Raw genomic sequence first — 24,529 nt, forward strand, 5'->3', positions numbered from 1 at the left:
TCCTAAACGACTTTTGTATATTTTACTATCGGTAGCGGAGGGACATAGCAGTACACATATTACTATACTATCGGATATTTGGATGAAAAACTCAAGTAAAAAAAATAAACTTAAGTGTAAGGATATGTTCAGGACCTTGTATACTACTTATGTCAGACCAATCCTGTAGTATGCAGCCTGGAGTCTATACCTACTTAAACATAAGTCCAATTTAAAGAAGATTCAGAAGTCTTTTAAGACTACTCCCAGAACGGAGTAATGTGGTGGAGGCAGACTCCATACACAGTTTCATAAGTAGATATAATAGATCATATTGGTGTGTACTGGTAGATAGTTTTCTTTATGTCTCATTGAATATGACTGCATATTCTGTATTTATTATCTTCTAATTTAGGGCTTCTATCCCTCCCTGACATCAGGAGCTTAGCTGAAAGAGAAGTTCTCCAAAACTCATTTTCGTAATTTCTGGTGTGATACCAGTTTTTAAGAAAGGAGATAGATCACTTGCGTCTGACTATCGACCAATTAGCCTAGCGTCTATTGTGGGAGAGTTACTCGAATCTGTAGTGGCGAATGAGATTAGTCTTCATCTTGAAAAACATAGATTGATGATTGAGTCGCAGCATGGCTTTATAAATGGCCGTTCATGTTTAACAGATTTGTTATCTTTTTGTTCTAGCTGATTGAGGCAGTTGATAGTGGTGGGGATTGTGATGTTGTGTGTCTTGACTTTGGCAAAGCTTTTGATGCGAAAGACTGATTGAAGAGATGGAGTCTCGTGGTATTGGGGGTGCTGTGTTAAGCTGGATTGGGGCATGGCTAACATAAGAACATAAGAACAAAGGCAACTGCAGAAGGCCTATTGGCCCATACGAGGCAGCTCCTATTTATAACCACCCATTCCCACTCATATATATGTCCAACCCGTGCTTGAAACAATCGAGGGACCCCACCTCAACCACGTTACGCGGTAGTTGGTTCCACAAATCAACAACCCTGTTACCGAACCAGTATTTACCCAAGTCTTTCCTAAATCTAAATTTATCCAATTTATACCCATTGTTTCGTGTTCTGTCTTGTGTTGATACTTTTAATACCCTATTAATATCCCCTTTGTTGTGTCCATTCATCCACTTGTAAACCTCTATCATGTCACCCCTAATTTTTCGAATTTCCAGTGAATGCAATTTAAGCTTTGTTAATCTTTTTTCATATGAAAGATTTTTAATTTGGGGAATTAACTTAGTCATTCTACGCTGGACACGTTCAAGTGAATTTATATCCATTCTATAGTATGGCGACCAAAACTGAACTGCATAATCTAAATGGGGCCTAACCAGAGCACGAGAGAGCTGAAGAACCACACCAGGTGTCTTGTTACTAACACTTCGATTAATAAATCCCAGTGTCCTATTTGTCTTATTACGAACATTCATGCATTAATCCTTTTGTTTTAAATTCTTACTAATCATAACTCCCAGATCTCTTTCGCAATTCGACTTTGCAATCTCAACACCATCTAGCTCGTATCTTGTAACTCTATCATCATTACCTAGCCTCAGAACTTTAAATTTATCAGCATCGGGAGACGGGAGAGACATCTCCTGCCAACACATCACAAGGCGCAGTGTGGTCACAATGTGTGGGAACCGACCTGTGAGATTTATATTTATTTAATTTATATGAATATATATTTACGTTAATTTGTATACTTCGATAGCAATTTGTATAATGATAAGTGGACTGTATTTCTGCAATAATCTCATAATCTCACAAATCGATCCTCTACACATTAGGGGGGTTTATTAAATTTATATATATGCAGCCAATCAAACTACAGTATTAACTACATACATTGAAAAGGTTCCTTATCTTATAGTACAGCAGGTTAGTCCACCAGGTATAACTAGGGTGTAGACACCACATTTTCCTTCTTTGAGGTAGCTTCCATCACCCTGGTAACTGATGCACTAAGCATGCTTCCTCGTCTTGACCTGTTAAAAGGGCGCTAGCTGTAAAGCCAGAATCCTATATATGACAGGTATATCAGAGAAACACTGTACATGGAACAATGAAGACCTGGCTTAATTACCTTTAGTATGAGGCGATTTTGTGATCTAACCGGATCACCCTACCCAATGACATTAATGGCCACTAATGATAGATAAACGGGTTTCGGAAAGACACTTAACTTAAATTTGTTGACAGCGTGTGATAATGGTACACCTTTGGTTTCCATAACACTTCGTCCAAGTAAAATTAACATAAGAACATAAGAACATAAGAACAAAGGTAACTGCAGAAGGCCTATTGGCCCATACGAGGCAGCTCCTATTCTATAACCACCCAATCCCACTCATATACTTGTCCAACCCGTGCTTGAAACAATCGAGGGACCCCACCTCCACAATGTTACGCGGCAATTGGTTCCACAAATCAACAACCCTGTTACTGAACCAGTATTTACCCAAGTCTTTCCTAAATCTAAACTTATCCAATTTATATCCATTGTTTTGTGTTCTGTCCTGTGTTGATACTTTTAATACCCTATTAATATCCCCCCGGTTATGTCCATTCATCCACTTGTAAACCTCTATCATGTCACCCCTAACTCTTCGCCTTTCCAGTGAATGCAACTTAAGCTTTGTTAATCTTTCTTCATATGAAAGATTTCTAATATGGGGAATTAACTTAGTCATCCTACGCTGGACACGTTCAAGTGAATTTATATCCATTCTATAATATGGCGACCAAAACTGAACTGCATAATCTAAATGGGGCCTAACTAGAGCAAGATATAGCTTGAGAACCACACCAGGTGTCTTGTTACTAACGCTGCGATTAATAAATCCAAGTGTCCGATTTGCCTTATTACGAACATTTATGCATTGATCCTTTTGTTTTAAATTCTTACTAATCATAACTCCCAGATCCCTTTCGCAATCCGACTTCGCAATCACAACACCATCTAGCTCGTATCTTGTAACTCTATCATCATTACCTAACCTCAGAACTTTACATTTATCAGCATTAAACTGCATCTGCCAATCCTTTGACCATTTCAAAACCCTATCTAGATCAACTTGAAGTGATAGTGAGTCCTCCTCCGAATTAATTTCCCTACCGATTTTCGTATCATCGGCAAATTTGCAAATGTTGCTACTCAAACCTGAATCTAAATCATTTATATATATTATAAACAACAGAGGTCCCAGGACAGAGCCTTGAGGCACTCCACTTACAACATTTTCCCACTCTGACTTGATTCCATTTATACTAACTCTCTGTTTCCTTTGGTATAGCCATGCCCTAATCCAGCTTAATATAGCACCCCCAATACCATGAGACTCTATCTTTTTAATCAGTCTTTCATGTGGCACTGTATCAAAAGCTTTGCTAAAGTCAAGGTATACAACATCGCAATCCTTACCACTATCAACTGCCTCAACAATGCTAGAATAAAAAGATAACAAATTTGTTAAACATGAACGGCCATTTATAAAACCATGTTGCGACTCAATTATTAATTTATGTTTTTCAAGATGAAGACGAATTTTATTTGCTAGTATAGATTCGAGTAACTTTCCCACAATAGACGTTAGGCTAATTGGTCGATAGTTAGACGCAAGTGATCTATCTCCTTTCTTAAAAACTGGTATCACATTAGCAACTTTCCAAAACTCTGGCACTCTGCCTGACTCTATTGATTTATTAAATATGGTTGACAGTGGGTCACAAAGCTCCTCTTTGCATTCTTTAAGCACCCTGGCAAACACTTCATCCGGCCCTGGGGATTTGTTTGGTTTGAGTTTTACTATTTGTTTAAGAACATCCTCCCTGGTAACTGCTAAACTCGTCAACCTGTCCTCGTCCCCACCCACATAGACTTGTTCGGCTGAAGGCATATTGTTAAGTTCCTCTTTAGTAAATACAGGAGCCGAATTTGCTCCCGTGAGCCTCTGGTCTCAGTATAAACAATGGCTGCTCCTCCCTCACCCTGACGCCTGGCTTACATTGTCCAGATGACAAAAAGTGATAGAAGGGTCACATTTACTCTACTTTAATATTGATAATTAAGTTAATTTATATGAGATGTTTTAAGTCCAAAGACTAATGTATTTAAGAATAATTCCCACCATAATAGGTGGTGAATATAATAGTATGTGGTGATGATATCCCGTTTTCTTTAGACGGTAATTCCACTACAAGTTAAGTTTTCTATAGGTTAACTTGTTTATACAACACAGCTATTATGTGTCTGTATGATATATTAAATGGTGTCGGATTTTCCGACATAATTCCCCAGGGGGCTGCTCACGGGTCGAAGTCCTATTTAGAACAGACGAACACCGATACTCCTCCTTCGAATTATTAGATTAATTTGATGTTAGTAGTTAGTAATCACACATTTGTGCGTCTGTTCGTACAGGACGGATGTCCCGTACTAGAGTTGCAGGGGTTAGAAGTCTAATGCGATTTCATTTCCCTGTTAACTCTTGAAAGGCTAATATTCAAGCCTTATACATATTATTTAACCCAGAAGACTGGATGTGATCAAGTACTACAGTCAAGTATGATTCAGGGACTGCAGTGAGATCAGTGACATATAACTTGAAGTTTGTTCAGGTAACTGGTCACTGATATATAAACACTGAGGCCCATGGAATACATCTTGATTAAATAATAAATGTATCAAATCAGTCATCAGATTTATTGGGGGTTTAATTTAGTTAATTGATTCAGAAGATTGAATAGCTCATCATTAAAGTAAAGTATGGTTCTGAGACTGCAGTGGGTTCAGTGACATTGGTCGCAGTGACTTGTAGCTGTTTAGGCTACTGTTCACTGATTTGCCACTGAGGCCTCATGAACTCATGAATCTCCAGCTTCAAACGATGATACTAACATCAACCTCTGTTGGTATAGTCAGCTGTAATCTCCTAAGTATAATGCTACTGGAGAAATATAATCAGCTGACAAATTTAGATTTCTACTAGTACTGTTTATCTGCAGGCATAGGTCTCCTCAGGCTTGATACTGGGCCTGAGAGTAATTTACCTCCTGCAGAGTTTAACATGGTTATGCCTTGATATTTAGTAGGTCTACCGATGAATCGATGACAATAGTCTGTCCCTACAAGGAGACCGAAGTCGGTGAGGTGATCAGACTTAATATTATCTGCCAATTTTATTCCTCTATTTCTCAGGAATTTGGCTGTTGCTCTCAGACCTTGAACTTGTAGGTCTACTGGTATTTTATCCACCACAATGGCTTGTACTCGACAGACGTACCTGCCTAAACGTACTGATGGTTGTAACACCTGGTAGACTTGAGGTCCTGCATCTGTTACAAACCCTGAGATGTTGAATGACATCTGGGCTACATCTGGGCTTTAATTGTAGTTCATCTGCCAACTTTTTAGTGACATATGTTCTCTGGGATCCTTGGTCAAACAACCCACGGGTATGGACCTTGGCCCTCTTATTCAGGATGGTAATTTGGGCAGTAGGCAAAGTCGTATTACCTTTAGACTTCGCCGATTGGACACTCTTTGTTGGTTGCACCTTGCAGTACTGTACTGTGGTGGGAATGCTATCTTCCACCTTGGGGTTAGGAGACGTTGTTTTGGTGTCTCTGCACAATGCTGCATGGTGCTGACCTTTGTTACACCTATTACAGGTGTGTAATTGGGTATCACAGTCGTTGATGTTATGTTTCCTGAGGCACCTCGTGCAATGTTGCAAATCTTTGAGTCGCTCAACACGGGCGTCACTATCAGGAAAATTAGGGCAGTGGTACATTGAATGTTTCTCATTGCAGAACAAACATGTTCCATAGCTTCCAGTACCCTTTGGTGTCACGTTCTTGGGTGACACAGTAACTATAGGCTTGGAGGGTCCCACTGCATATACGCCCACACTGCCACTGTTCCACTTTGGTGTTGAATTATATTGTCTAGATTGATTTGGAGTACCTTTGGTACTCTGTGGTTTACTATTATTGGTTTCTGAGGGTTTACCTGGTGGTTTTAATTTGTCATGTGTTCGTAATTGATGAACTACTGACTTTAAACCTTCAGATATTTCATTCATGGATAAGATGCTTTTATTGTAATGAGCACTCATTTGTCTCAATATGTCCCTAGGTATTTTCTCCTGGACAATTATTTTCAAGACCCACTCAGCCCCGTTTGTATCTGCTGTCAGGCTGAGGGCATTGATCAATGATTCTATCTTCAGCTTGAAGACTTGGAGTGAATCAGCTGAAGCCTCCGGTGGGGGTAAATGCAACAGCTCATGAACTAAATGTGATGTTCTTACTTCTGGATCAGCATAATTATCCTTGAGGAGTTTTACTGCCAGATCATAGCCGTCATTAGTTAATCTCAGATGGGATACTACTGTTTTAGCCTCACCTGATAATTGACCTTGCAAATAAGAGAATTTACTACTCTTTGGTAAAGATTGTTTTGAGTCTACAAGGTCAACGAATTTGTTCCAAAATTCGTCCCAATCTTCCTCATCTTTTCCTGAGAAAGTGGGTAAATTAATTGGAGGGAGTCGAGCTTCTGCTTGACTCGTATTAGATGCAACTGTTGTTGTTGTTGCTGTTGCCTTGTTCTGGGTAATTAATTTGACATAAGGCTGTAACGTGGCCTGAGTGTGATCTTCATAATTCGCAAGATCAATCATAATGTCGTCTATTTCTGTTTCTGATAAATTAGTGTTGGCAAGTTCAGCCACATATGTTGCTATTTGGCATTTGATTTGCTCAAATTTACCTGCAGCTGCTTGATAATAGCTTTCCAGGTCAGCATAATCAACTGTTGATTGTTGTGACAAATCTTCACATTTCTTGATCTGTCTCGTTAAGTAGCCTTTAAGACCTGCAAGGGTTCTTTTCATTCTCCCTGCATTATCCATACTGGCTAGTTGGTGAAGCCTTGTGGGACTTGTACTTGGGCCGCTCATAATACTGAACAAGCTCTAATGATAGCCTAGGGTAAATTCTGCACTCACTAGGCAATAATCCTACCTCTACTAGAGGTTAGCACTTAAAATTAATACACATTATATATATACAATCATACACACTAATGATTTGAGTGATAAACCAGTGTCACTGGAAGTACTGGAAGTGCCTTTAGGTTAGCTCTTCTATATCACCCTAGGATGGTAGAGACACTAATTAATCACTCAAAGGTGTAATGATCATAAGTAAATTATTATATATACAACTCAACTCGAGTTGATAAAAATTACACCCAAAATAGGGTCTGGACCATTCATTAATGGTGTTAGGTTGATCAATATAGTACAACTGACTATGGTAATAATGGGACTAGGATGAACAATAAATAGTTCAACTAGTCAATTTTAATATCCTACCCTGTTGTGGGTTGGCAATTAATAATATTATATTGAGAACACTAGTGCACTATATATTAAATAATTCTCTATTTTGGAGAAATAATATATACAATTATTGATAATAGCCTCTTAATTAGCCTCTATAAAACTTCTAATATTATCAAGAACTATTAAATAATATTAGTGACCTCGCGAAATAAAGTCCACAAAATTCGTGGATAATCTCTCGCGAAATTTAACACCACGAAATCCGTGAACAATCACGCAACACCACAGCCATTACTTTGGCTGGCTTCAATATTAGCGCTGTCATTTCACGAAATAACACCCCACCAAATATCTGTGGGTGTGCATGAAACCGCTGATGAGACTGAACTCAGTTGAGGGGGGCTCCTGAGCTCCCACGAGGCAACGCCGCTGTCTTTGACTGGCTGGCCTTTGTTTAAATCACACTGCACTAGTTTATTTAATGAATCCACTGGTTAACTGGTTCATCCGGTACTAGATGACCAAATGTGGGTTCAAAGGACCGAATAATCCGGTTCTGAAGGTCCAAATAATGTGGGAACCGACCTGTGAGATTTATATTTATTTAATTTATATGAATATATATTTACGTTAATTTGTATACTTCGATAGCAATTTGTATAATGATAAGTGGACTGTATTTCTGCAATAATCTCATAATCTCACAAATCGATCCTCTACACATTAGGGGGGTTTATTAAATTTATATGAAAGACAGGGGCCTTAAGAAGACTTTGATAAAGCCGCCTTCAAACGCCATAGCAACCTCTAATTCATTTGACGTTTTGGAGGACGAGTGCTGTGGAGAGACTGTGGATCGCGCAAAAGGGAAAGCAACGAAGAGAAAGGAAGCGCAGGCCCCTCAGAGGGTAAAGGAAGTACCTAAGCAAACATTAGTTGTGGGAGATTCCCAGATAAGGTATTTGGATAGAACGTTTTGTGCTAGAGATAGGGGGAACAGGTTAAGGGTTTGCTATCCCGGAGCTGGCATTGGTGATATTATAAACAACATGAATGATATTATGGCTGGTAATGGGAACAATCCCATTATTTGCATTAGCGTGGGAGGAAATGATGTTGGTCGAGTTAGGAGTGAGGAACTGATTCAGAGGTATAAAACAGCCATAGAGTTAGTTAGGAGCAAGGGAGGAATCCCGATCATATGTGGCATTCTTCCAAGAAAGGGAGTGGGAAATGAATGGATATCGAGGGCACTTGGTGTCAATTGCCGGCTGGAAAGATATTGCAAATCAAATGCAATATCTTTCATAGACAACTGGGAACACTTCTATGGAAGAAATGAAATGTATGCTCGTGATGGGGTGCATCTATCGAGAGCTGGGGTTGTTGCTGTTGCGAACTCGTTAGAAGAAGTGGTTAGAGGTGTTTGTTTGGGTTTAAACTGTTAGTAGATAGAGGTATGGGAATTGATTTGGAGGAAGGAGGTAATAAAAGTATGTGTTTGTGGGAGAAAGGAATTGGCAAAACGACCAGGGAAAGAGAAGGTCCGCAAAATAACAATTCACTTAGGGTATATTACACTAACAGTAGAAGTCTAAGAAATAAAATTAACGAATTAAATGCTCTTGTCTGCACAGAAAAAATAGATATTATTGCACTTACCGAAACGTGGATGAATGTAGAAAATAGAGAACTATTAGCTGAATATCAAATATATGGATTTAAACTATTTCACACAGATAGATATATTAGACGAGGAGGTGGAGTAGCCATATATGTTAGGGACAATTTGAAATGTAGTCTCAAAGAGGGAATCAAAACAGAGCCACACACAGAAACTATTTGGATTGAATTAAACGAAAAAGCTAATAATATTATAATAGGAGTAATATATAGGCCACCAAATTTAGACAGAATGGAAGCAAAGCATCTATGGGATGAAATATCTAGAGCATCTAGATCTAACAGTATTTATGTCATGGGTGACTTTAATTTTAGCGGAATAAACTGGTTGAACAAAACAGGGAATAGTGAAGCAGAAGATTTTCTAGAATTAATTGACGATTGCTTTCTTACGCAACACATTAAGGAACCGACACGGGAAAATAATATTTTAGATTTAGTGTTAACTAACAGGGAAACGCAAATTAATGACATCGAAATAGGGAGTGAGCTAGGGAGCAGTGATCACAAAGAAATCAGATTTAGCATAGAATGGAATAGACCAGTAGGAGAAAATTCTGTTAAAGTGCCAGATTTTCGTAAAGCTGATTTTAATAGCCTAAGAAATTTTTTGGGTCAAATTGATTGGAAAGTCTTGGGTATGGGGTGTGGGCCGGTCTTGGAGCGAGACATGAACCCAGCGATAGGTGACTTAAATGGGGATTTCGATGTGGATTCAATATATAACTTATTTAAGAATATTCTAAACAAAGCACAGGAACGTAGTATACCATACAAATTGAATAGATCGAATACTAATGACCCAAAGTGGATAACAAAGAATTTGAAGAACCTTATAGGTAAAAAGAGAGCTTGGTACAAAAGGATTAAAAATGGGGAGGTCACTTTAGAACAGGAATTCGTACAACTGGTTAGAAATGTTAAAAAAGAGATAAGGAAAGCAAAAAGAAACTATGAAGTTCGCATAGCAGGGCAAGCAAAGACAAATCCTAAAGGGTTTTTTCAGTTATATCGTACTAAGACTAGGGAAAGGATAGGTCCATTAAAAACTGAGACAGGTCAAATAACAGATAGTGATGAAGAGATGAGTAGTATTTTTAATAAATATTTTGTATCTGTATTTACTAAAGAGGAACTTAACAATATGCCTTCAGCCGAACAAGTCTATGTGGGTGGGGACGAGGACAGGTTGACGAGTTTAACAGTTACCAGGGAGGATGTTCTTAAACAAATAGTAAAACTCAAACCAAACAAATCCCCAGGGCCGGATGAAGTGTTTGCCAGGGTGCTTAAAGAATGCAAAGAGGAGCTTTGTGACCCACTGTCAACCATATTTAATAAATCAATAGAGTCAGGCAGAGTGCCAGAGTTTTGGAAAGTTGCTAATGTGATACCAGTTTTTAAGAAAGGAGATAGATCACTTGCGTCTAACTATCGACCAATTAGCCTAACGTCTATTGTGGGAAAGTTACTCGAATCTATAATAGCAAATACAATTCGTCTTCATCTTGAAAAACATAAATTAATAATTGAGTCGCAACATGGTTTTATAAATGGCCGTTCATGTTTAACAAATTTGTTATCTTTTTATTCTAGCATTGTTGAGGCAGTTGATAGTGGTAAGGATTGCGATGTTGTATACCTTGACTTTAGCAAAGCTTTTGATACAGTGCCACATGAAAGACTGATTAAAAAGATAGAGTCTCATGGTATTGGGGGTGCTATATTAAGCTGGATTAGGGCATGGCTATACCAAAGGAAACAGAGAGTTAGTATAAATGGAATCAAGTCAGAGTGGGAAAATGTTGTAAGTGGAGTGCCTCAAGGCTCTGTCCTGGGTCCTCTGTTGTTTATAATATATATAAATGATTTAGATTCAGGTTTGAGTAGCAACATTTGCAAATTTGCCGATGATACGAAAATCGGTAGGGAAATTAATTCGGAGGAGGACTCACTATCACTTCAAGTTGATCTAGATAGGGTTTTGAAATGGTCAAAGGATTGGCAGATGCAGTTTAATGCTGATAAATGTAAAGTTCTGAGGTTAGGTAATGATGATAGAGTTACAAGATACGAGCTAGATGGTGTTGTGATTGCGAAGTCGGATTGCGAAAGGGATCTGGGAGTTATGATTAGTAAGAATTTAAAACAAAAGGATCAATGCATAAATGTTCGTAATAAGGCAAATCGGACACTTGGATTTATTAATCGCAGCGTTAGTAACAAGACACCTGGTGTGGTTCTCAAGCTATATCTTGCTCTAGTTAGGCCCCATTTAGATTATGCAGTTCAGTTTTGGTCGCCATATTATAGAATGGATATAAATTCACTTGAACGTGTCCAGCGTAGGATGACTAAGTTAATTCCCCAAATTAGAAATCTTTCATATGAAGAAAGATTAACAAAGCTTAAGTTGCATTCACTGGAAAGGCGAAGAGTTAGGGGTGACATGATAGAGGTTTACAAGTGGATGAATGGACATAACCGGGGGGATATTAATAGGGTATTAAAAGTATCAACACAGGACAGAACACGAAACAATGGGTATAAATTGGATAAGTTTAGATTTAGGAAAGACTTGGGTAAATACTGGTTCAGTAACAGGGTTGTTGATTTGTGGAACCAATTGCCGCGTAACATTGTGGAGGTGGGGTCCCTCGATTGTTTCAAGCACGGGTTGGACAAGTATATGAGCGGGATTGGGTCGTTATAGAATGGGAGCTGCCTCGTGTGGGCCAGTGGGCCTTCTGCAGTTGCCTTTGTTCTTATGTTCTTATATATATGCAGCCAATCAAACTACAGTATTAACTACATACATTGAAAAGGTTCCTTATCTTATAGTACAGCAGGTTAGTCCACCAGGTATAACTAGGGTGTAGACACCACATTTTCCCTCTTTGAGGTAGCTTCCATCACCCTGGTAACTGATGCACTAAGCATGCTTCCTCGTCTTGACCTGTTAAAAGGGCGCTAGCTGTAAAGCCAGAATCCTATATATGACAGGTATATCAGAGAAACACTGTACATGGAACAATGAAGACCTGGCTTAATTACCTTTAGTATGAGGCGATGTCGTGATCTAACCGGCTCACCCTACCCAATGACATTAATGGCCACTAATGATAGATAAACGGGTTTCGGAAAGACACTTAACTTAAATTTGTTGACAGCGTGTGATAATGGTACACCTTTGGTTTCCATAACACTTCGTCCAAGTAAAATTAACAGGAGCCGAATTTGCTCCCGTGAGCCTCTGGTCTCAGTATAAACAATGGCTGCTCCTCCCTCACCCTGACGCCTGGCTTACATTGTCCAGATGACAGAAAGTGATAGAAGGGTCACATTTACTCTACTTTAATATTGATAATTAAGTTAATTTATATGAGATGTTTTAAGTCCAAAGACTAATGTATTTAAGAATAATTCCCACCATAATAGGTGGTGAATATAATAGTATGTGGTGATGATATCCCGTTTTCTTTAGACGGTAATTCCACTACAAGTTACGTTTTCTATAGGTTAACTTGTTTATACAACACAGCTATTTTCTGTCTGTATGATATATTAAATGGTGTCGGATTTTCCGACATAATTCCCCAGGGGGCTGCTCACGGGTCGAAGTCCTATTTAGAACAGACGAACACCGATACTCCTCCTTCGAATTATTAGATTAATTTGATGTTAGTAGTTAGTAATCACACATTTGTGCGTCTGTTCGTACAGGATGGATGTCCCGTACTAGAGTTGCAGGGGTTAGAAGTCTAATGCGATTTCATTTCCCTGTTAACTCTTGAAAGGCTAATATTCAAGCCTTATACATATTATTTAACCCAGAAGACTGGATGTGATCAAGTACTACAGTCAAGTATGATTCAGGGACTGCAGTGAGATCAGTGACATATAACTTGAAGTTTGTTCAGGTAACTGGTCACTGATATATAAACACTGAGGCCCATGGAATACATCTTGATTAAATAATAAATGTATCAAATCAGTCATCAGATTTATTGGGGTTTAATTTAGTTAATTGATTCAGAAGATTGAATAGCTCATCATTAAAGTAAAGTATGGTTCTGAGACTGCAGTGGGTTCAGTGACATTGGTCGCAGTGACTTGTAGCTGTTTAGGCTACTGTTCACTGATTTGCCACTGAGGCCTCATGAACTCATCTCCAGCTTCAAATGATGATACTAACATCAACCTCTGTTGGTATAGTCAGCTGTAATCTCCTTAGTATAATGCTACTGGAGAAATATAATCAGCTGACAAATTTAGATTTCTACTAGTATTGTTTATCTGCAGGCATAGGTCTCCACAGGCTTGATACTGGGCCTGAGAGTAATTTACCTCCTGCAGAGTTTAACATGGTTATGCCCTGATATTTAGTAGGTCTACCGATGAATCGATGACAATAGTCTGTCCCTACAAGGAGACCGAAGTCGGTGAGGTGATCAGACTTAATATTATCTGCCAATTTTATTCCTCTATTTCTCAGGAATTTGGCTGTTGCTCTCAGACCTTGAACTTGTAGGTCTACTGGTATTTTATCCACCACAATGGCTTGTACTCGACAGACGTACCTGCCTAAACGTACTGATGGTTGTACCACCTGGTAGACTTGAGGTCCTGCATCTGTTACAAACCCTGAGATGTTGAATGACATCTGGGCTACATCTGGGCTTTAATTGTAGTTCATCTGCCAACTTTTTAGTGACATATGTTCTCTGGGATCCTTGGTCAAACAACCCACGGGTATGGACCTTGGCCCTCTTATTCAGGATGGTAATTTGGGCAGTAGGCAAAGTCGTATTACCTTTAGACTTCGCCGATTGGACACTCTTTGTTGGTTGCACCTTGCAGTACTGTACTGTGGTGGGAATGCTATCTTCCACCTTGGGGTTAGGAGACGTTGTTTTGGTGTCTCTGCACAATGCTGCATGGTGCTGACCTTTGTTACACCTATTACAGGTGTGTAATTGGGTATCACAGTCGTTGATGTTATGTTTCCTGAGGCACCTCGTGCAATGTTGCAAATCTTTGAGTCGCTCAACACGGGCGTCACTATCAGGAAAATTAGGGCAGTGGTACATTGAATGTTTCTCATTGCAGAACAAACATGTTCCATAGCTTCCAGTACCCTTTGGTGTCACGTTCTTGGGTGACACAGTAACTATAGGCTTGGAGGGTCCCACTGCATATACGCCCACACTGCCACTGTTCCACTTTGGTGTTGAATTATATTGTCTAGATTGATTTGGAGTACCTTTGGTACTCTGTGGTTTACTATTATTGGTTTCTGAGGGTTTACCTGGTGGTTTTAATTTGTCATGTGTTCGTAATTGATGAACTACTGACTTTAAACCTTCAGATATTTCATTCATGGATAAGATGCTTTTATTGTAATGAGCACTCATTTGTCTCAATATGTCCCTAGGTATTTTCTCCTGGACAATTATTTTCAAGACCCACTCAGCCCCGTTTGTATCTGCTGTCAGGCTGAGGGCATTGATCAATGATTCTATCTTCAGCTTGAAGACTTGGAGTGAATCAGCTGAAGCCTCCGGTGGGGGTAAATGCAACAGCTCATGAACTAAATGTGATGTTCTTACTTCTGGATCAGCATAATTATCCTTGAGGAGTTTTACTGCCAGATCATAGCCGTCATTAGTTAATCTCAGATGGGATACTACTGTTTTAGCCTCACCTGATAATTGACCTTGCAAATAAGAGAATTTACTACTCTTTGGTAAAGATTGTTTTGAGTCTACAAGGTCAAGGAATTTGTTCCAAAATTCGTCCCAATCTTCCTCATCTTTTCCTGAGAAAGTGGGTAAATTAATTGGAGGGAGTCGAGCTTCTGCTTGACTCGTATTAGATGCAACTGTTGTTGTTGTTGCTGTTGCCTTGTTCTGGGTAATTAATTTGACATAAGGCTGTAACGTGGCCTGAGTGTGATCTTCATAATTCGCAAGATCAACCATAATGTCGTCTATTTCTGTTTCTGATAAATTAGTGTTGGCAAGTTCAGCCACATATGTTGCTATTTGGCATTTGATTTGCTCAAATTTACCTGCAGCTGCTTGATAATAGCTTTCCAGGTCAGCATAATCAACTGTTGATTGTTGTGACAAATCTTCACATTTCTTGATCTGTCTTGTTAAGTAGCCTTTAAGACCTGCAAGGGTTCTTTTCATTCTCCCTGCATTATCCATACTGGCTAGTTGGTGAAGCCTTGTGGGACTTGTACTTGGGCCGCTCATAATACTGAACAAGCTCTAATGATAGCCTAGGGTAAATTCTGCACTCACTAGGCAATAATCCTACCTCTACTAGAGGTTAGCACTTAAAATTAATACACATTATATATATACAATCATACACACTAATGATTTGAGTGATAAACCAGTGTCACTGGAAGTACTGGAAGTACCTTTAGGTATGCTCTTCTATATCACCCTAGGATGGTAGAGACACTAATTAATCACTCAAAGGTGTAATGATCATAAGTAAATTATTATATATACAACTCAACTCGAGTTGATAAAAATTACACTCAAAATAGGGTCTGGACCATTCGTTAATGGTGTTAGGTTGATCAATATAGTACAACTGACTATGGTAATAATGGGACTAGGATGAACAATAAATAGTTCAACTAGTCAATTTTAATATCCTACCCTGCTGTGGGTTGGCAATTAATAATATTATATTGAGAACACTAGTGCACTATATATTAAATAATTCTCTATTTTGGAGAAATAATATTTACAATTATTGATAATAGCCTCTTAATTAGCCTCTATAAAACTTCTAATATTATCAAGAACTATTAAATATTATTAGTGACCTCGCGAAATAAAGTCCACAAAATTCGTGGATAATCTCTCGCGAAATTTAACACCACGAAATCCGTGAACAATCACGCGACACCACAGCCACTACTTTGGCTAGCTTCAATATTAGCGCTGTCATTTCACGAAATAACACGCCACCAAATATCTGTGGGTGTGCATGAAACCGCTGATGAGGCTGAACTCAGTTGAGGGGGGCTCCTGAGCTCCCACGAGGCAACGCCGCTGTCTTTGACTGGCTGGCCTTTGTTTAAATCACACTGCACTAGTTTATTTAATGAATCCACTGGTTAACTGGTTCATCCGGTACTAGATGACCAAATGTGGGTTCAAAGGACCGAATAATCCGGTTCTGAAGGTCCAAATAATGTGGGAACCGACCTGTGAGATTTATATTTATTTAATTTATATGAATATATATTTACGTTAATTTGTATACTTCGATAGCAATTTGTATAATGATAAGTGGACTGTATTTCTGCAATAATCTCATAATCTCACAAATCGATCCTCTACACATTAGGGGGGTTTATTAAATTTATATATATGCAGCCAATCAAACTACAGTATTAACTACATACATTGAAAAGGTTCCTTATCTTATAGTACAGCAGGTTAGTCCACCAGGTATAACTAGGGTGTAGACACCACATTTTCCTTCTTTGAGGTAGCTTCCATCACCCTGGTAACTGATGCACTAAGCATGCTTCCTCGTCTTGACCTGTTAAAAGGGCGCTAGCTGTAAAGCCAGAATCCTATATATGACAGGTATATCAGAGAAACACTGTACATGGAACAATGAAGACCTGGCTTAATTACCTTTAGTATGAGGCGATTTCGTGATCTACCCGGCTCACCCTACCCAATGACATTAATGGCCACTAATGATAGATAAACGGGTTTCGGAAAGACACTTAACTTAAATTTGTTGACAGCGTGTGATAATGGTACACCTTTGGTTTCCATAACACTTCGTCCAAGTAAAATTAACAGGAGCCGAATTTGCTCCCGTGAGCCTCTGGTCTCAGTATAAACAATGGCTGCTCCTCCCTCACCCTGACGCCTGGCTTACATTGTCCAGATGACAGAAAGTGATAGAAGGGTCACATTTACTCTACTTTAATATTGATAATTAAGTTAATTTATATGAGATGTTTTAAGTCCAAAGACTAATGTATTTAAGAATAATTCCCACCATAATAGGTGGTGAATATAATAGTATGTGGTGATGATATCCCGTTTTCTTTAGACGGTAATTCCACTACAAGTTTCGTTTTCTATAGGTTAACTTGTTTATACAACACAGCTATTATCTGTCTGTATGATATATTAAATGGTGTCGGATTTTCCGACATAATTCCCCAGGGGGCTGCTCACGGGTCGAAGTCCTATTTAGAACAGACGAACACCGATACTCCTCCTTCGAATTATTAGATTAATTTGATGTTAGTAGTTAGTAATCACACATTTGTGCGTCTGTTCGTACAGGATGGATGTCCCGTACTAGAGTTGCAGGGGTTAGAAGTCTAATGCGATTTCATTTCCCTGTTAACTCTTGAAAGGCTAATATTCAAGCCTTATACATATTATTTAACCCAGAAGACTGGATGTGATCAAGTACTACAGTCAAGTATGATTCAGGGACTGCAGTGAGATCAGTGACATATAACTTGAAGTTTGTTCAGGTAACTGATCACTGATATATAAACACTGAGGCCCATGGAATACATCTTGATTAAATAATAAATGTATCAAATCAGTCATCAGATTTATTGGGGTTTAATTTAGTTAATTGATTCAGAAGATTGAATAGCTCATCATTAAAGTAAAGTATGGTTCTGAGACTGCAGTGGGTTCAGTGACATTGGTCGCAGTGACTTGTAGCTGTTTAGGCTACTGTTCACTGATTTGCCACTGAGGCCTCATGAACTCATCTCCAGCTTCAAATGATGATACTAACATCAACCTCTGTTGGTATAGTCAGCTGTAATCTCCTTAGTATAATGCTATTGGAGAAATATAATCAGCTGACAAATTTAGATTTCTACTAGTATTGTTTATCTGCAGGCATAGGTCTCCTCAGGCTTGATACTGGGCCTGAGAGTAATTTACCTCCTGCAGAGTTTAACATGGTTATGCCCTGATATTTAGTAGGTCTACCGATGAATCGATGACAATAGTCTGTCCCTACAAGGAGACCGAAGTCGGTGAGGTGATCAGACTTAATATTATCTGCCAATTTTATTCCTCTATTTCTCAGGAATTTGGCTGTTGCTCTCAGACCTTGAACTTGTAGGTCTACTGGTATTTTATCCACCACAATGGCTTGTACTCGACAGACGTACCTGCCTAAACGTACTGATGGTTGTACCACCTGGTAGACTTGAGGTCCTGCATCTGTTACAAACCCTGAGATGTTGAATGACATCTGGGCTACATCTGGGCTTTAATTGTAGTTCATCTGCCAACTTTTTAGTGACATATGTTCTCTGGGATCCTTGGTCAAACAACCCACGGGTATGGACCTTGGCCCTCTTATTCAGGATGGTAATTTGGGCAGTAGGCAAAGTCGTATTACCTTTAGACTTCGCCGATTGGACACTCTTTGTTGGTTGCACCTTGCAGTACTGTACTGTGGTGGGAATGCTATCTTCCACCTTGGGGTTAGGAGACGTTGTTTTGGTGTCTCTGCACAATGCTGCATGGTGCTGACCTTTGTTACACCTATTACAGGTGTGTAATTGGGTATCACAGTCGTTGATGTTATGTTTCCTGAGGCACCTCGTGCAATGTTGCAAATCTTTGAGTCGCTCAACACGGGCGTCACTATCAGGAAAATTAGGGCAGTGGTACATTGAATGTTTCTCATTGCAGAACAAACATGTTCCATAGCTTCCAGTACCCTTTGGTGTCACGTTCTTGGGTGACACAGTAACTATAGGCTTGGAGGGTCCCACTGCATATACGCCCACACTGCCACTGTTCCACTTTGGTGTTGAATTATATTGTCTAGATTGATTTGGAGTACCTTTGGTACTCTGTGGTTTACTATTATTGGTTTCTGAGGGTTTACTTGGTGGTTTTAATTTGTCATGTGTTCGTAATTGATGAACTACTGACTTTAAACCTTCAGATATTTCATTCATGGATAAGATGCTTTTATTGTAATGAGCACTCATTTGTCTCAATATGTCCCTAGGTATTTTCTCCTGGACAATTATTTTCAAGACCCACTCAGCCCCGTTTGTATCTGCTGTCAGGCTGAGGGCATTGATCAATGATTCTATCTTCAGCTTGAAGACTTGGAGTGAATCAGCTGAAGCCTCCGGTGGGGGCAAATGCAACAGCTCATGAACTAAATGTGATGTTCTTACTTCTGGATCAGCATAATTATCCTTGAGGAGTTTTACTGCCAGATCATAGCCGTCATTAGTTAATCTCAGATGGGATACTACTGTTTTAGCCTCACCTGATAATTGACCTTGCAAATAAGAGAATTTACTACTCTTTGGTAAAGATTGTTTTGAGTCTACAAGGTCAACGAATTTGTTCCAAAATTCGTCCCAATCTTCCTCATCTTTTCCTGAGAAAGTGGGTAAATTAATTGGAGGGAGTCGAGCTTCTGCTTGACTCGTATTAGATGCAACTGTTGTTGTTGTTGCTGTTGCCTTGTTCTGGGTAATTAATTTGACATAAGGCTGTAACGTGGCCTGAGTGTGATCTTCATAATTCGCAAGATCAACCATAATGTCGTCTATTTCTGTTTCTGATAAATTAGTGTTGGCAAGTTCAGCCACATATGTTGCTATTTGGCATTTGATTTGCTCAAATTTACCTGCAGCTGCTTGATAATAGCTTTCCAGGTCAGCATAATCAACTGTTGATTGTTGTGACAAATCTTCACATTTCTTGATTTGTCTTGTTAAGTAGCCTTTAAGACCTGCAAGGGTTCTTTTCATTCTCCCTGCATTATCCATACTGGCTAGTTGGTGAAGCCTTGTGGGACTTGTACTTGGGCCGCTCATAATACTGAACAAGCTCTAATGATAGCCTAGGGTAAATTCTGCACTCACTAGGCAATAATCCTACCTCTACTAGAGGTTAGCACTTAAAATTAATACACATTATATATATACAATCATACACACTAATAATTTGAGTGATAAACCAGTGTCACTGGAAGTACTGGAAGTGCCTTTAGGTTAGCTCTTCTATATCACCCTAGGATGGTAGAGACACTAATTAATCACTCAAAGGTGTAATGATCATAAGTAAATTATTTTATATACAACTCAACTCGAGTTGATAAAAATTACACCCAAAATAGGGTCTGGACCATTCATTAATGGTGTTAGGTTGATCAATATAGTACAACTGACTATGGTAATAATGGGACTAGGATGAACAATAAATAGTTCAACTAGTCAATTTTAATATCCTACCCTGTTGTGGGTTGGCAATTAATAATATTATATTGAGAACACTAGTGCACTATATATTAAATAATTCTCTATTTTGGAGAAATAATATATACAATTATTGATAATAGCCTCTTAATTAGCCTCTATAAAACTTCTAATATTATCAAGAACTATTAAATAATATTAGTGACCTCGCAAAATAAAGTCCACAAAATTCGTGGATAATCTCTCGCGAAATTTAACACCACGAAATCCGTGAACAATCATGCGACACCACAGCCACTACTTTGGCTGGCTTCAATATTAGCGCTGTCATTTCACGAAATAACACGCCACCAAATATCTGTGGGTGTGCATGAAACCGCTGATGAGGCTGAACTCAGTTGAGGGGGGCTCCTGAGCTCCCACGAGGCAACGCCGCTGTCTTTGACTGGCTGGCCTTTGTTTAAATCACACTGCACTAGTTTATTTAATGAATCCACTGGTTAACTGGTTCATCCGGTACTAGATGACCAAATGTGGGTTCAAAGGACCGAATAATCCGGTTCTGAAGGTCCAAATAATGTGGGAACCGACCTGTGAGATTTATATTTATTTAATTTATATGAATATATATTTACGTTAATTTGTATACTTCGATAGCAATTTGTATAATGATAAGTGGACTGTATTTCTGCAATAATCTCATAATCTCACAAATCGATCCTCTACACATTAGGGGGGTTTATTAAATTTATATATATGCAGCCAATCAAACTACAGTATTAACTACATACATTGAAAAGGTTCCTTATCTTATAGTACAGCAGGTTAGTCCACCAGGTATAACTAGGGTGTAGACACCACATTTTCCCTCTTTGAGGTAGCTTCCATCACCCTGGTAACTGATGCACTAAGCATGCTTCCTCGTCTTGACCTGTTAAAAGGGCGCTAGCTGTAAAGCCAGAATCCTATATATGACAGGTATATCAGAGAAACACTGTACATGGAACAATGAAGACCTGGCCTAATTACCTTTAGTATGAGGCGATTTTGTGATCTAACCTGATCACCCTACCCAACGACATTAATGGCCACTAATGATAGATAAACGGGTTTCGGAAAGACACTTAACTTAAATTTGTTGACAGCGTGTGATAATGGTACACCTTTGGTTTCCACAACACTTCGTCCAAGTAAAATTAACAGGAGTAGAATTTGCTCCCGTGAGCCTCTGGTCTCAGTATAAACAATGGCTGCTCCTCCCTCACCCTGATGATTGGCTTACACTGTCCAGATGACAGAAAGTGATAGAAGGGTCTCATTTACTCTACTTTAATATTGATAATTAAGTTAATTTATATGAGATGTTTTTATGATGGTAAAGTCCAAAGACTAATGTATTTAAGAATAATTCCCACCATAATAGGTGGTGAATATAATAGTATGTGGTGATGATATCCCATTTTCTTTAGACGGTAATTCCACTACAAGTTACGTTTTCTATAGGTTAACTTGTTTATACAACACAGCTATTATCTGTCTGTATGATATATTAAATGGTGTCGGATTTTCCGACACAATGCGACCCAAACGTCTTAAGGTCAGAGCTACTCCACTTGACAAAGAAGCAATACTTTGAAGGTCCTGAAGGACGTAACTGGCCTCAAACCCGCTGACATTAGTCAGGAAGGTGAAGATATCGTGCTCTACTTTTCATGTGAAATGGAGATAAAAAAAATCCTCACTAACGATGCCTTTCTTCGCAAAGAGCACCACCTACATCCTCACTTCCTGTTCAGTTCCTGGCCGGAAGAACTGTTTTTACCAGCAGGACTAGCCGGTGGATCGCTGAGCGACCTCAACATCATATCATAAACAATATCGAGGACGAAAATCCAAACCTGTCGGTATTCAACCTAGAGTTCTGCAACACCGACAAAACATCAATGAAGATTACGTTCACCACCATAGCTGCGGCCACGCAGGCTGCCACACAAGGATTCTACTGCTTCGGCCTAAAAATACCACCCCACCAAATAAAAAAGGAATGATACCATGAGATCCAGCAGTGCTTTAAGTGCTACGAGCTCTCCCACCCGACCAACAAGTGTCAGCACCCTGTCCAGAGGTGCAGTCTGTGCGCACTGGACCATCACTACTCCATATGCAAGGCAACAGTCCATCACTGCTTGCTCTGTGATGGCAATCACAGAGCAATTTCCTACCACTGCCCCCGCAGACAGGAAATCATCAAGGAAATACAAAAGCCAAATGAAACAACTCGTCTACCTCCTCGACCAGAGCCCCAAGCATTCAACTCACCACCTTAGCTCTCACTAGTCGACCAGAAGACTTTCCGTTCCTAACAACATGTGGCTCCTCCCAGCAGGCGACACAGCCTTCTCATTGTGGACCCAAGGTCCCACAGGCTCCTTCACAGCCCCCTGCATCACGTGCAGGCATTATCCCTGGTCTTCTTAAACTAGCGGAAAGGCTTGTAGGACCAGACAACCAGCGCCAGTGAACTAAACGCATTATACATAGACAATGGCCTGGCCCCCATCATAGCCACTAGCGTAAATCTCACTGCCTCCTCTACCACTCCGGAGACTACCACCAAGACGACCAAGTGGTCAACTTCAACACCGACTCCAGAACCTCCCATGACCCGGGCGACACAAACAGAGGTAATTCCTTCTCCAGCTCCCAACACTATCTCAGCAGCCGCGCTAGCAGACGTGCTGTCTGCAAACGATAACAGCACCACCAGCGCTCCTGAAATAACTACAACCACCAATCAACGACACCTAAGCCTACCTAAGGCTGGGAGGCGAAAGACAAAAATGCCCACTACGGAGGTTACGGACTCCTCAGACGAGGAAATCATAGTAGGAGCTCCACCGCCGCATCACAAATACGACACCAACACGACCAAGACTTTTGGTCACTAGAACGGGAGTTCGTACAACTGGTTGGAGGTGTTGAGGGGGAGATGGGGAGAGCAAGAAGAAACTATGAAGTTTGCATAGCGGGGCAAGCGGAGGCGAATCCTGAAGGGTTTTTTCAGTTGTATCGTGCTAGGACTGGGGAAAGGATGGGTCCATTGAAGGCTGAGACGGGTCAGGTAGCGGGTGGTGATGAGGAGATGAGTGGTATTTTTGATAAATGTTTTGTATCTGTATTTGCTAAGGAGGAGCATAACAATGTGCCTTCAGCCGAGCAAGTCTGTGTGGGTGGGAACGGGTTGACGGGTTTGGCGGTTACCAGGGAGGATGTTCTTAGGCAGGTAGTGAAACTCAAACCAAACAGGTCCCCAGGGCCGGATGAAGTGTTTGCCAGGGTGCTTGGGGGGTGCAGGGAGGAGCTTTGTGACCCGCTGTCAGCCATATATGATGGATCAATGGAGTCAGGCAGAGTGCCGGAGTTTTGGAAGGTTGCTGGTGTAATACCAGTTTTAAGAAATGAGATAGATCACTTGCGTCTGACTATCGACCAATTGGCCTAGCGTCTATTGTGGGAGAGTTACTCGAATCTGTAGTGGCGAATGAGATTAGTCTTCATCTTGAAAAACATAGATTGATGATTGAGTCGCAGCATGGCTTTATAAATGGCCGTTCATGTTTAACAGATTTGTTATCTTTTTGTTCTAGCATGGTTGAAGCAGTTGATAGTGGTGGGGATTGTGATGTTGTGTGCCTTGACTTTGGCAAAGCTTTTGATGCGGTGCTACACGAAAGACTGATTGAAGAGATGGAGTCTCGTGGTATTGGGGGTGCTGTGTTAAGCTGGATTGGGGCATGGCTATGCCAGGGGAAGCAGAGAGTTGGTACAGATGGGGTCGAGTCAGAGTGGGAAGGTGTTGTGGGTGGAGTGCCTCAGGGCTCTGTCCTGGGTCCTCTGTTGTTTGTAATGTGTAAATGATTTGGATTCGGGATTGAGTGGCAGCATTTGCGAATTTGCCGATGATGCGAGGATCGGTGGGGGGTTAATTCGGAGGAGGACTCACTGTCACTTCAAGTTGATCTAGATAGGGTTTTGGGGTGGTCGTAGGATTGGCGGATGCAGTTTGGTGCTGATAAATGTGGGGTTCTGGGGTTGGGTGGTGATGATGGAGTTGCAAGATGCGAGCTGGATGGTGTTGAAATTGCGAAGTCGGATTGCGGGGGGGATCTGGGAGTTATGATTAGTGAGAATTTAAAACAAGGGGATCAATGCATGAATGTTCGTAATAAGG

General features: G+C 40.0%; 1 protein-coding gene across 1 annotated transcript; it reads left to right on the forward strand.

Annotated features, from left to right (window-relative positions):
• Window positions 1-23,389: 23,389 nt before the first annotated feature.
• Window positions 23,390-23,800, forward strand: LOC138370597 (uncharacterized). The gene has a single exon (XM_069335043.1). It carries the CDS (start codon window positions 23,390-23,392, stop codon window positions 23,798-23,800), a length of 411 nt encoding a protein of 136 aa, XP_069191144.1.
• Window positions 23,801-24,529: the final 729 nt, after the last annotated feature.

This window comes from Procambarus clarkii, chromosome 4 (assembly GCF_040958095.1).
Source record: "Procambarus clarkii isolate CNS0578487 chromosome 4, FALCON_Pclarkii_2.0, whole genome shotgun sequence".
In the NCBI taxonomy this organism is placed as follows: domain Eukaryota; kingdom Metazoa; phylum Arthropoda; class Malacostraca; order Decapoda; family Cambaridae; genus Procambarus; species Procambarus clarkii.